General features: G+C 42.4%; 1 protein-coding gene across 3 annotated transcripts in view; it reads left to right on the top strand.

Moving 5' to 3' along the window:
* The window catches only part of zcchc7 (zinc finger, CCHC domain containing 7), a 78,084-nt gene that overhangs the window by 35,799 nt on the left and 28,028 nt on the right, over positions 1–14,257 (top strand). For all 3 annotated transcript variants that reach the window (XM_037532607.1, XM_037532609.1, XM_037532608.1), the window contains exons 4-5: positions 11,143–11,201; positions 12,679–12,804. In XM_037532607.1, coding sequence (XP_037388504.1) covers positions 11,143–11,201; positions 12,679–12,804 — 185 coding nt within the window. The remainder of the gene's footprint in view (positions 1–11,142; positions 11,202–12,678; positions 12,805–14,257) is intronic.

Raw genomic sequence — 14,257 nt, 5'->3', positions numbered from 1 at the left:
GAGAGCGAGAGAGAGCGAGAGCGCGTGGTGAGGGGAAAAAACTTGTTAGTCTCTCTCTCTCTCTCTCTCGTTCTCACTCAATTTATGAGTGTCTGAAGTACGAAGCTCAGACGTCTGCTCGTGTGTGTGTGTGCGTGTGCACACGCGCGTTTGAAATGTGGCATCGTCACACACTATTCGGTTTTCACGCTCGCACTCTCCACTGCTCATCTAACTCGCTGTGGTTTGATCACGGACCATGATGCATTTCACCGCACCGCTCATTTGAATGGAGCCATCTGATTGGCTCGCAGAAGTTCACAAGAAGGCCGTACAAAAATAAAATAAACTGGTAAATAAGCAGATTTTCCAGGGATGAATGTTTGACATGCTGTCTACTTTAGTGCAGAGCAGCATGGGAGGGAAGACGGAAGGAAAGAGGAGTGAATGGACAGGTCATCAAGAGAGGGCAGAGGAAGAAGTGATACGTGATGGAGGGGAGAAAGAGAGAGGGTGAGAGATTTAAGCGAAGCAGAGAGAGGAAAAAGGAGATGCCTTTGCTCAAGCAAGCGAGCAGGACTGTGTGTGTGTTTACCACCCTTTGATTAGATTAAGGCTGCCCTGTGCAGGGTGAATGGCTGGGTAATGCGTTTGCTCTGTGGTCCATGTCAGGCCTTTGTCAGAACGACGGCAGGAACCTCTGACCCCCCGTGTCTGTCTCTCCGGGGGCCTTTCAGTCCCCCTTACAGACCCCAACACACAACCTTTACAACCAGCCCTGTGTGTCTGGGAGCATGTATGGAGGGCTGGACGATATGGACAAAAACATATTGTAGTTTTCCTGCGATGTGTAATGCGATTGCAGCATGCTTTGAAATTATTACGTGCACCGGTGCTTGAATACTTAGTTGACTGACTGAGGTGTTTTTATTTTCAATATAAGTGACCAAATTCTAATGAATACAACACAGTAAGGTTTGGAGATAAATCTATAAAATAATGCTTTTTTCTAACTTTTCACTTTCTAACTTTTCACTTTTCTAACTTTTTTTTCTGCACACACATCTTCCCATAATTAAATGTTTCGTAAAATATTTAGTTTGAAAACTAAATTTGTTTGCTATGTGTTTCAGCTTGTTGTTAGGATGGGGCTTTGCTTGGTTGTTAGGTGGGTGCAGAGGTGCTGTTAGGCCATTGCAGTTGTATCCCAAGTGGTTGTTAGTGTTATTAGGCCATGGCAGTGGTAGCCCAGGTGGCTGTTAAGGTGGTGTTGCGCCATGGCAGTGTTATCCCATCTGGTTGTTAAGGTGTTATTGGACCATGGCAGTGTTAGCCCAGGTGGCTGTAAAGGTGCTATTGGGCCGTGGCAGTGTTAGCCCAGGTGGCTGTAAAGGTGCTATTGGGCCGTGGCAGTGTTATCCCAGGTGGCTGTAAAGGTTCTATTGGGCCGTGGCAGTGTTAGCCCAGGTGGCTGTAAAGGTGCTATTGGACCGTGGCAGTGTTAGCCCAGGTGGCTGTAAAGGTGCTGTTGGGCCGTGGCAGTGTTAGCCCAGGTGGCTGTAAAGGTGCTATTGGGCCGTGGCAGTGTTAGCCCAGGTGGCTGTAAAGGTGCTATTGGGCCGTGGCAGTGTTATCCCAGGTGGCTGTAAAGGTTCTATTGGGCCGTGGCAGTGTTAGCCCAGGTGGCTGTAAAGGTGCTATTGGGCCGTGGCAGTGTTATCCCAGGTGGCTGTAAAGGTTCTATTGGGCCGTGGCAGTGTTAGCCCAGGTGGCTGTAAAGGTGCTATTGGGCCGTGGCAGTGTTATCCCAGGTGGCTGTAAAGGTTCTATTGGGCCGTGGCAGTGTTATCCCAGGTGGCTGTAAAGGTGCTGTTGGGCCGTGGCAGTGTTATCCCAGGTGGCTGTAAAGGTGCTGTTGGGCCGTGGCAGTGTTAGCCCAGGTGGCTGTAAAGGTGCTGTTGGGCCGTGGCAGTGTTAGCCCAGGTGGCTGTAAAGGTGCTGTTGGGCCGTGGCAGTGTTAGCCCAGGTGGCTGTAAAGGTTCTATTGGGCCGTGGCAGTGTTAGCCCAGGTGGCTGTAAAGGTTCTATTGGGCCGTGGCAGTGTTAGCCCAGGTGGCTGTAAAGGTTCTATTGGGCCGTGGCAGTGTTAGCCCAGGTGGCTGTAAAGGTGCTGTTGGGCCGTGGCAGTGTTAGCCCAGGTGGCTGTAAAGGTGCTGTTGGGCCGTGGCAGTGTTAGCCCAGGTGGCTGTAAAGGTTCTATTGGGCCGTGGCAGTGTTAGCCCAGGTGGCTGTAAAGGTTCTATTGGGCCGTGGCAGTGTTAGCCCAGGTGGCTGTAAAGGTTCTATTGGGCCGTGGCAGTGTTAGCCCAGGTGGCTGTAAAGGTGCTATTGGGCCGTGGCAGTGTTATCCCAGGTGGCTGTAAAGGTTCTATTGGGCCGTGGCAGTGTTAGCCCAGGTGGCTGTAAAGGTGCTATTGGGCCGTGGCAGTGTTATCCCAGGTGGCTGTAAAGGTTCTATTGGGCCGTGGCAGTGTTATCCCAGGTGGCTGTAAAGGTGCTGTTGGGCCGTGGCAGTGTTATCCCAGGTGGCTGTAAAGGTGCTGTTGGGCCGTGGCAGTGTTAGCCCAGGTGGCTGTAAAGGTGCTGTTGGGCCGTGGCAGTGTTAGCCCAGGTGGCTGTAAAGGTGCTGTTGGGCCGTGGCAGTGTTAGCCCAGGTGGCTGTAAAGGTTCTATTGGGCCGTGGCAGTGTTAGCCCAGGTGGCTGTAAAGGTTCTATTGGGCCGTGGCAGTGTTAGCCCAGGTGGCTGTAAAGGTTCTATTGGGCCGTGGCAGTGTTAGCCCAGGTGGCTGTAAAGGTGCTGTTGGGCCGTGGCAGTGTTAGCCCAGGTGGCTGTAAAGGTGCTGTTGGGCCGTGGCAGTGTTAGCCCAGGTGGCTGTAAAGGTTCTATTGGGCCGTGGCAGTGTTAGCCCAGGTGGCTGTAAAGGTTCTATTGGGCCGTGGCAGTGTTAGCCCAGGTGGCTGTAAAGGTTCTATTGGGCCGTGGCAGTGTTAGCCCAGGTGACTGTAAAGGTGCTATTGGGCCGTGGCAGTGTTAGCCCAGGTGGCTGTAAAGGTTCTATTGGGCCGTGGCAGTGTTATCCCAGGTGGCTGTAAAGGTGCTGTTGGGCCGTGGCAGTGTTATCCCAGGTGGCTGTAAAGGTGCTGTTGGGCCGTGGCAGCGTTATCCCAGGTGGCTGTAAAGGTGCTGTTGGGCCGTGGCAGCGTTATCCCAGGTGGCTGTAAAGGTGCTGTTGGGCCGTGGCAGCGTTATCCCAGGTGGCTGTAAAGGTGCTGTTGGGCCGTGGCAGCGTTATCCCAGGTCGCTGTAAAGGTGCTGTTGGGCCGTGGCAGCGTTATCCCAGGTCGCTGTAAAGGTGCTGTTGGGCCGTGGCAGCGTTAGCCCAGGTGGCTGTAAAGGTGCTGTTGGGCCGTGGCAGCGTTATCCCAGATGTCTTTCACGCTGTAGGAAGCAGATACGCTACAAGCAACGATGAAGTAAACCTACATAACGAGCACAGTTAACACATTTAGAAAATCTGAAGTAATTTACCTGCTAGGAGTTTTGTCCGGGACAAGGCAGAGCAGTCCGTTTATGTGAGGGAGACTAGCATGACAGAGTAGTATACCGAGTATATTGCTTACTCTGATTGGTGCTTCAGCAGATCTGACATCTCCTGTGCAAAATGTAGTCCCACCCAACTCCAACAGAACTGAAGAAAACAAAAGACAAGTCATTTAAAAACGAGAAGAACTATAGATAAAAAAATCATGAAAATGAGTAGAGCAAGGACTTTAAATGCTGAAATTATCATTGAGTTGATTTTTGTGCTGTAAAAGGTGATTATGATTTAGTCTGTTTATTTGTAAATAAAATTTTTTACCAGTCCGATCTGATGAGGAGAAGCTCTCACTCATCCCGAATAAGCAGATGAGCGTTAACGTTGAGACCTGCAGGTCGGCCCCACGCAGTGATGATGAAACCCAGCCATGTGAAGACTAAATGTGAGAAACAGTGCCACTGATTGATGTCCATAGTAGAGGATGTCTGTTTTTCTTTTTGTTTTTGTTTTTTTGGCGACCTTCATTGTGTGATAACTGGAACAAAACCCATTGTGATAATTGCTAAAAGTTGATCTTAAAGCCATTGATAATACAGAGTTGTTGTTGTCAGGCCGCTCACAGACACGTACCACAATAAGTGAGTGTTCAGACACTCTGACTAGTTTGAAACTTGGTCATATACTAATTCCCTTGCTAGCTGGCTCACTGTTGCTGTGAACCATTTTTTATTGTTATTGTTATTTATTTATTAGTTTTATGTTTGACTGTGTCTATTAAGGATGGGTCTGAGTATCGTACTCACGTTCCCCCAGATTTCCTCAAAGAGATGGAATGTAATAAACCTTTGAAAGGATGAACAACAAAGGCCTTCTTCACATGTAAATGTAAACACTTTGCCTTTGAGAGATTTCATTTCGTAAGTATTACAATGAAACCTGTTAGACTGGTGGAGGTTTCGGGTTGCTTGTTTACAAACAAGGCCAGCGTCAACAACCGAGAAATTTGAATGTGGAGAATTAGGTTCTTTCCCTAATAGCTCTGTCTGTGTCTGTGAGTTTGAGAAGAGGAACATGGCACTAATATCACTCCTCCAGTCATAGAGGTTTCGTCGTCAAAACTGTTGAATCATTAGCCAGATGATGGATTTATAACTGTATTTGGAATCATTACATTCAGTAAGGCTGCACAGTAGATCATTCGGTACTCATCCCTGTGATGCTGAAGTCATAATATAACAAATGTAAAAGAAAAGCAGGCCAGTCGTTTAATCGGGTCATCAGAGATTTATCATGTGTTTAAGATTTGTTTTCAGGACTGAATCTACTGTCACGTTATGTATTTTAAGACCAGGGATATTCTGCTGTTAACTCCAGCAACACTGTCAGAAAAACGTACCCAGCAGGAACATTTCTGTTCATCAAGATAACAACAGTGCTATTGCATGTACCCTCAAAGGTGCAACGATGGGCTTAAGGTCCAGCTGTCCAGAGGAGACGTACAAAAAAATAGCCTTGACTGAAGGCAGGTTGTGTGGAGTCAATGCAGCTTCATTTCTAACTCTAACTCTAAAAGTGCTAGACGTACCTTTGAGGCTACCTCACGGTCATCTCTCCGTCATTCTCCTCTCTGACGATGCTAATTTGTACCATATTTATACCATATAATGATTTGTACCAGAATGTTAGTGCTAAGCTAATGATTATAATATAATAATCATTATAATAATATAATATATAATGATTTGTACCAGAATGTTAGTGCTAAGCTAATGATTATAATATAATAATATAATATATAATGATTTGTACCAGAATGTTAGTGCTAAGCTAATGATTATAATATAATAATATAATATATAATGATTTGTACCAGAATGTTAGTGCTAAGCTAATGATTATAATATAATAATATAATATATAATGATTTGTACCAGAATGTTAGTGCTAAGCTAATGATTATAATATAATAATCATTATAATAATATAATATATAATGATTTGTACCAGAATGTTAGTGCTAAGCTAATGATTATAATATAATAATATAATATATAATGATTTGTACCAGAATGTTAGTGCTAAGCTAATGATTATAATATAATAATCATTATAATAATATAATATATAATGATTTGTACCAGAATGTTAGTGCTAAGCTAATGATTATAATATAATAATATAATATATAATGATTTGTACCAGAATGTTAGTGCTAAGCTAATGATTATAATATAATAATCATTATAATAATATAATATATAATGATTTGTACCAGAATGTTAGTGCTAAGCTAATGATTATAATATAATAATATAATATATAATGATTTGTACCAGAATGTTAGTGCTAAGCTAATGATTATAATATAATAATCATTATAATAATATAATATATAATGATTTGTACCAGAATGTTAGTGCTAAGCTAATGCTGGTGCACATAAAGATTTTTTTGGCTGTTCACCACGAAACACATTTGGAGCTCATAGAAGACACTCCATGTGTTTTATTTGAAGCTTGTAATGTCATTTTACAGTAACTCAGTAAAGAGCCCTGAAAAAAAGCCGAAGCTGTTTTCCGTTTATTACGGTTTTTACTAAAAGCTGGCTGGATTACGGCTCACGTTCATAGCCAGTGACGCATCTAGAGAGATGTTTTTACGTCGGATCGGCTCATTTATTGTAAATTAAAATGTGGTTTGTTGAGGTCACGGTCACATCCCAGCTGTCTTAGTCGATAGTCTGAAGCATCAGGCCTTCAGTTCAGCCCCTGAAGTCCTAACCAGTGGGAGAGCTAGCTTGGCTGGATCTATGTAGAAGAAAATTGGACCATCTTTTTTTTTCAGTGCTTTCAGTTTGAAGATTATCTAATGAACCATTATAGTTTATTACACTTCATTAAATGTTTAATGGTGCAGAGTTTAAATACAGGTATGTTGGTTCTGTGAAGTAAAAATGATCTGTGTGTTTTTAATTTCACAGAAACCTCTGAAGGCCTTGAGGGCTCCCCACTGTTTAGAAGTGGGTGAAAGTTTTTTTTTTATTACAGAAACTGAAAATATCACGGCGTGTTTTGTCTCCCAGAATTGCACTGTTTTGAATCCCACCCTGTTTCGGTCGGCCGCCGGTCCGAACCAGGCGTGTTCCAGAGGAGGGATTTCACAGAGCAGATACTGTTTCTCTCGTACATACTCAGAGTATTACTTATGGTCTAGCCCTACACTGAGAGGTTCAGACCCACCTTTCATTCCACCCCCCCCTCTCTCCTCCCTCCATTGTTGTGTAGAGTTGTATTAATCTGACTCTCGGCCTCTCTTCCGCTGCTTTGTCCTGTGCGCCGCCTTAATGGCAGACGTCAACAGCCCAGCACAAAAGTGTCCCGACCCCCAAAACTGGTTAACGTGCTGTTGGGGAGGGGTGTGTCGGGGGTCGGGGGCCCGGGGGTCGCGGGCCGTGCGGGGCTTTGATCTGGCGTTGGGGGGTAGACCCCCAAACCCACACACCCCCTCTGCCCCCCTCTGCCCCACAACAGACCCAGCCTTCTAGAGGAACCTACATGGTTACACTTGAGGGAGGTTGTTATGGGAGACAAAAAGGACAGGATTTTGTGTGTGTGTGTGTGTGTGTGTGTGTGTGTGGCTCAGTGTATCACTTTGCAAGACAGCATTGGAACAAAATCTTGTATTTCCATTTTTGTTGTTTTTGACAATTTCTGAAATTTGAAAATTGAGCCAGCTTCCATTTGTGTTGTGTCCAAATATGATGATGAAATGGTCCAGTAGAAACAGTCCAAGGTCCAAAATGATGTAAACATTTCTTGTTAGATTGACTTATTTTTGAAGTTGCTGATGATTTTTCCATCTCCTGTAAAGTAACTTCCAATAGCAATGGTGCGTGTATACACACCTAACTGTGCTGCGATAGAGCCATAAAACTGTCACAGTCTCAGTTCAAGTCAGTTTTTACAATATTTCAGGACTTGCCAGATGAGCCCAAATGCTGTTTTCTTTACTGAATTGTGTTTCTGGCTAATTCCAGTTTAGTTGTTTCATCACAACTACCAATCAAAAAGCTTCCTTAAGATCAACCACAGTTTAGGAATTCGGTGGTCTTCAGGTCATATTATTGCCATTTATTCCTCTGGACACATCTAATCACAGTGAATACGTTTTGCATGTGAAACGTCCTGTTAAGCTCAACTTTGAGCTTTGACACACAGTCTGAACTCAGTCTCATAAAAAAACAAACGTTGAGGGACATTTTCCAAGAAACTGTTGTGTTTGAGGGAAAGTTTCCTGCTGGAGATGTGAGAAAAGCCACTATAGCCGGGCTGAAGCTTAAAGCAGAGCAAAGCAAGTCAGTGTTTTCGTTTGTTACTGTTAGCCTGTACTGGCACATCAGCACATACGGAGACAAATTTACAGCCAAGATGGTAAAACGGGCGTAAAACGTGGCTCCCAAGGTGGTTTGGTTTTCGTTGATAGGACAAAATGGCTCATCTTAATCGTGGGGTTGTGACCCCTGGTGTAGACACAGCATTGTAAAGTGTAACCGTCTATAGCTTGTAGAAGTAATTAATAATAATGACAATGGTAGTCCGTCTCTCGCTCTCTCTGTTTTATCCCTCCATATCAGTGCTCGGCAGTGGCAGCATCGGCAGGAGGGATGTTAGCAGGAGGTTCTCCCCAGCCTCGCGCTCAGACTCGGGCACGTCTCTCTCAGGTTCTTGGCTAATTAGCCTCTCTGCCACATCCACTGCGCTCTCTCAGGGCCCGGCGCCGGTCGCCGGGCACACGCCAGCTTTCGTCTCTCTCAGACTATTAGTCAGCTGGAATTAACACACACACACAGACACACGCTCACACCTCTTATTTTTATTTGTTGGTTCTATATTAATTAGCATACCTCGGAGACTGACAAGTAGCATCTGTCGCATTTCCCTCCCCTCCCTCAGCACTTCTCATCCCTCTCTTTTCTGCTCTTTTCCTTTCTTTCTGTCTCGCTGGAATCTCACACTTTTTTTTTTTTTCTTTTAAAAACCTCCAGAGCTGCACTGGACTCCGTCTCTCTAGCGCCCTCTTTGGTAGAGGCGAGGTCTGCACAAGGTGCTTCATATTAACAAGCTGTTGGACATGAACACACGTCTGTTCAGTTTACTGTACTCTCGATTGTGAAGAGATAAGCAATACATTAAACACAAGTAAATGAGCTTTAATGTGATGTGATTTAGGCTGGCCTTCATTATTTTGACAAGGAATTCTAAACCGGTGGTTTCGGGACTGGTTTGCACATTAGCTTGAGTGACACACACACACTGCACAGACGAATATTAATGATAAATTGCAGCCCTGATAAGAACAAACTGCACATCCATTAACTGTACAGTCTCTCACAGCACAATATGTTTAGTCCTGTGTGTGTGTGTGTGTGTGTGTGTGTGTGTGTGTGTGTGTGTGGGTGGGTGTGTGTTAATAAATTAGCACATCCTTGACAAAATACACACTTCTGCACATTTCGGTGCACACCTGCTGTGTTTTGCAGAATTTAGCAAATTGAGAAATAAAATAAAACCCCCTGTGTGAAACACATGGCATATTTTATAGTTTACATTTTATTTTTTCCAGTATGTTAAACTCAGCAATCAAGAGAGATTGTGCACTACAGTTTGCAAAAAAAAAAATGCTGTATTTATGATGTTTATTTTTTCCCCTTATAAAACCCACAAAACGTAATACCTATGAATGTGTGTGTGTGTGTGTGTGTGTGTGTGTGTGTGTGTGTGTGTGTGTATCTATATATTTGTGTGAATGCAGGATTCACATGAACCTGAACATGAAAATCTCTACCAGTTTTCACCATAGACAGTGACGGCAACGGTGCCTGCATGTTCCAGACAATGAATCTTTATATTGTATATGCTATATGTACAGTTAATTAGTGTGTGTGTGTGTGTGTGTGTGTGTATTTTATTTATATATATATTTTATATATATATATATATATATATATATATATATATATATATATATATATATATATATATATATAAAATACATAAAGAATACACACACACACGTTCAGTTATTTAATGTGTGTCATAGACACACATTAAATAACTGAACGTGTGTGTGTGTGTATTGTGTATTATTTATATAATACACAATACACACATACATCATATATATATATATATATATATATATATATATATATATATATATATATATATATATATATATATATATATGTATATATATATGTATATATATTATATGTGTGTGTGTGTGTGTATGTATGTATATATATATATATATATATATATATATATATTATGTATGTAAAATGATGGGAGAAATATGTGTGTTTGTGAGTGTGTAGCTAGAGGGACAGGTGTGTGTGGGTGTGTGTGTGAGAAATGTCACAGTGTATTTTGCCATGTGTGTGTGTGTGTGTGTGTGTGTGTATATAAGTGTTATTTGATTTTAGTTGAGCGAGTCACACCGTGATCGCCCATAGTGGTGTGTGTGAGTGTGTGTGAGTGTGTGTGGGTGTCATTGTGAATAGCCGTGGCAGGATTATCATACTGAGCTCCTCCTTTCCCTGGCTGTGTGTGATTGCTGGCCCGTGACTGACGAGACGGTTCCCCCACATAGGAGCATGGAGGTGTGTGTGTGAGAGAGAAAGAGGGAGAGAGAAAAACGGGGAGAAAAGGGGGATATCAGGATTAAAGGAAATGTTTCCTGTCTATTGTAGTGGGGCTCCTTAGGGGTGTTTCGGGGAGTGCTCGGACAATGTGTTCACACACACACACACACACACACACACAATCTGCATGACAAATCCCACTGCACTCCAAACTTAACGAACATGAGACGAAACTAAACGCACTATTGGAATTTTTCGAAGTCGTAGCCGATACTGTCCACACATTAAAGCGCTGTATGATATGGACAAAACGTCAATATTGGGAAGATATTGCTGTGTATTCCGATTGTTTTATGTCTTGCAGTGTATGACACTACAGTGTGCGTCAGTGATGTGACTTGGCCTTCGTTATCACCAAAGTAAATGAGTTGTGTAGGATTACATGAGCACCTCGACCCTTAAAACATTCACAAGTCATCTAGAAGTTTGATTGGTCGGAAAGATCACAGCACCCAGTATTAAAACTGAGGTGGGAGATACGACAGAACAGTGTCACATTACTTTTTACATGATAATCACATTATTTAGCTTTGGCTTGGTGCGATAAGTCAGAACAGACAGCGTTTAAAAAGTTACTTATATCCTTTAACTGGACTTTCACACACTCGCCAGCACAAAACCCAGTTAGCCCAGACTAGTTATGCTCTTTTCTTGATGAAACATGCAGCTTTGCATGAAAATAAAATGTACAGAACTGCTGCCATCTCTGTTGTTGTTGTTGTTGTTGTTGTTGTTGTTGTTGTTGTTGTGCAGCTGTGTAGTGCTGCAGTCACTAGAGAATAACAGAAATATTTCTCTCTCTCTGTTTGTAATCAGTGTTTGTGTCCGTGCTGATCATCTGTTTCTCTTTTGCTGTGCAGGTTGTGTTGAAGATGGAGGAGACCCGCGGAACTGGGCCGTCTCAGATAAAGACAGGGAGGTATGGACGAAGAAATGACCCTATACTTTCTCCCCACACACTGATTCTGTTCACCACAGCTGCCTATTAACTGCCCAGGTCTCACTTGAATAAGAAGTAGAAAGAAAATGAGAATAATACAGCAGAGAGATGATGATACTAATAATAATACTAATAATACTAATAATGAGCTCATTAGCTTCACATTTTATATGATCTCTTGAATGTTACATATATGGATAAAGAATTAAAGGACCAAATTTGTGATGCGCTTCTCCACATTTTATGTATATCTGTCTATTTTGTCACTGTCGTGATAAAAGTGTTTTTGTCTTCCTTTTTTTTTTTTTTTAAATAAAGAATTCGCGGTGATACCGTTTTAGAAAGGAGAAATTTTGTTCAGACTGTTCGGTTAGTTTGTTGGGCAATTGATTTTTATTCCTTGAAAACATTTAACAGATGAATTAGTTTATAGAGCACAGCTGGGAGCTCCCTGCCTTTTGGTGGGTAGATTTCAGGCCAAACGAGGCTGAAGGTTTTTATTGCCCACTACGCTTTACAAGCTAGAAATTTGTGCTACATTTTAAAGAGTTTTTTCTTTTTCTTTTTTTATGCAGTCTCTGGATTTTAAAGAGAACAACTCAAATTCCAGTTTCAGTTGATTGTGAATATAATTTGTTATATCTACCGAATTAATTGCATCACTACATGTAAGTAGTATAGCTGAACAGTAGTAATGACTCTTAAGGGCTTTTAAAAGTTAATTCTATCATATGTTATGTAGTGATTACATTATACCATGTAGGTACAGTGAAGATGACAGCAGTGTAAGTGTAATAATGCTTAGACATGCGTCTGTCGTCACTGTTGGAAAGTAACATAACACTGCTGTCCGAGGAAAACCTCCTATCTCCTTTTTTTTTTTTTTTTTTTTGAGTTTTTCAGTTTTTGACATACTTTGAAAAAGCCTGCTGTCCTTTATATTGTGTGTAAATTTCATGATGAATGGACCAAAAGAAACAGCCCAGAATGAGCTGGAAAGACGTCTGGTTCCATTGACTTGCATTAAAATGAAAGTAAGTTTTTTCTTTCTCCTGTTAGTTATCATTTTGGAGATACGAGGTTTTGTTCCGACAGCAGCGATAATGTCTTTATTTCTGTCTTGCATGATTTTAAAGAGAAAATGATGATAATTCTAATGATAATTAGATGATAAAGAAGATGATAATTCTAAGAGTCCACTGAGCAGACACTGTAAAGCTTAGACGGCTGTCTCTCTCTCTCTCTCTCTCTCTCTCTCTCTCTCTCTCTCTCTCTCTCTCTCTCTCTCTCTCTCTCTCTCTCTCTCTCTCTCTCTCTCTCTCTCTCTCTGTCTCTCTGTCTCTCTCTCTTTCTCTCTCTCTCTCTCTCTCTCTCTCTCTCTCTCTCTCTCTCTCTCTCTCTCTCTCTCTCTCTCTCTCTCTCTCTCTCTCTCTCTCTCCCCTGTGTGTGTGTTTAGGCTCAGATTTTTAATAAAGGAGCCGGCCTGAGGCGATTGTCTAACCGATACTATACGGAGAAGACGGTCACCTGCCACAACTGTAAAAAGACTGGCCATCTCTCTAAAAACTGCCCTTCACCCAAGGTACTACATTACCCACAAACCCACACATCTAATCAAGTGTTTTACTTCAGCAACCCTCTTTACATTATTCAGAGCACCGGCACAACTCAAGAGTTCACCCTGTGTGAGAATACAGCACTGTGCAAAAGTGACCATTCATTTAATGTCCAGTCCAAACATCAATCAAGTGCAAGGTGTTCATTTTTCAGCAGATTAGATGGAAGATAATCCACTTGCATTAGAAAGGAGAAAGTCAAAGGAACAGAAGTAGGGAAAAAACACGAGTTTAAAAAAATATGAAAGAATTTGAGAATCCTAACAACCACCTGCAAGACCTGGTAGACACCAACACGGTCCCCATCAGATAAACAGCAATTAAAGCTTTCATCTTTGAGAGAGAGGAGAACCACTTACTTCAGATCTGAGAACATCCACATTTTAGACATTTAGTTTCTTCTCATCAGTCACACTCATCTCATCAAATATTGCTTTGAAATAGCAACCATGTCTGGATTTGGTGGATTGGACATTATAGATCATTACAAATACTTTGCTTTAAATGTCGAAAATCTTTTATCAGTAACGCTGCTGCCACCGATCTGCGATAAAGTGCGCGGTTAGGGTGAAATAAGATCCTGTGGTAATGGATGTATTGGGTGTCCATGCAGCACTTTTTACAGCCGTCCTGCCCGTTTAGTGATTTTATAACTTCGGTTTTGGTCTCGTTGTGGAGTTGGGGGGTCACTGGATCAGTAAAGTATCTTCGAGACTGGACACTGAGCCTGGACTCTTTGCTCCAAGCTGTGCAGTATAGCGCGAAAGCCCTGGTTCTCAACGACTGAGAAGCAGTCACATAGCAATGAAAGGACGAACATCTAGAGACGAATGGGCTCATTCGCATTTATAAGCGCAGTGAGTTTACTGGTACGTTAAATCTGCAGTGATGGACTGTCTCTCTCTAAAAAGTTGCGAAGATGAAGTCGCTTCTCGTTTGAATTTTCCTGTTCCACCTTAAACGGTGCAACATTTGGTGCCTCGGGCAGAATTTAAGGTGGAACTGGAAAATTCAAACGAGAAGCGCCTCGTAAATCAGTCGAACGTTGAGAGACATTTTACAAGAAACTGATCTCGTTTTGAGGAAAGGCTTCCTGGCGGAGATGGAAGAAAAGCAGCTAAAGCTTAAAGCAGTTAAATCTGCGCTCTCGTTGACATTTTTTAGCATATACTAGGACATCAGAACGTACTGAGACATACTAGACATTAAAGGTTGTGGCTCCCAATGTCGTTTGATTTTGTTGAAAGCACAAAATGTCTCTTCTTAACATTTGGGCTGTGACTCCTGACCTAGCCTGGCTTTTAATGCAGAGCCGGGCGGATTTCTCACTCGTCCATGTGTGTTTTTGTTACATGCCGACTGTCCGGGCGCTGCACTTACCCACTTACAGGCTCCGCCTTTACATTACGTCAACATTAC

Source organism: Pygocentrus nattereri, chromosome 22, assembly GCF_015220715.1.
Source record: "Pygocentrus nattereri isolate fPygNat1 chromosome 22, fPygNat1.pri, whole genome shotgun sequence".
Lineage (NCBI taxonomy): Eukaryota > Metazoa > Chordata > Actinopteri > Characiformes > Serrasalmidae > Pygocentrus > Pygocentrus nattereri.
Note: the sequence above shows the minus strand (reverse complement) of the source record. Positions and strands in the feature narration are given on the sequence as shown.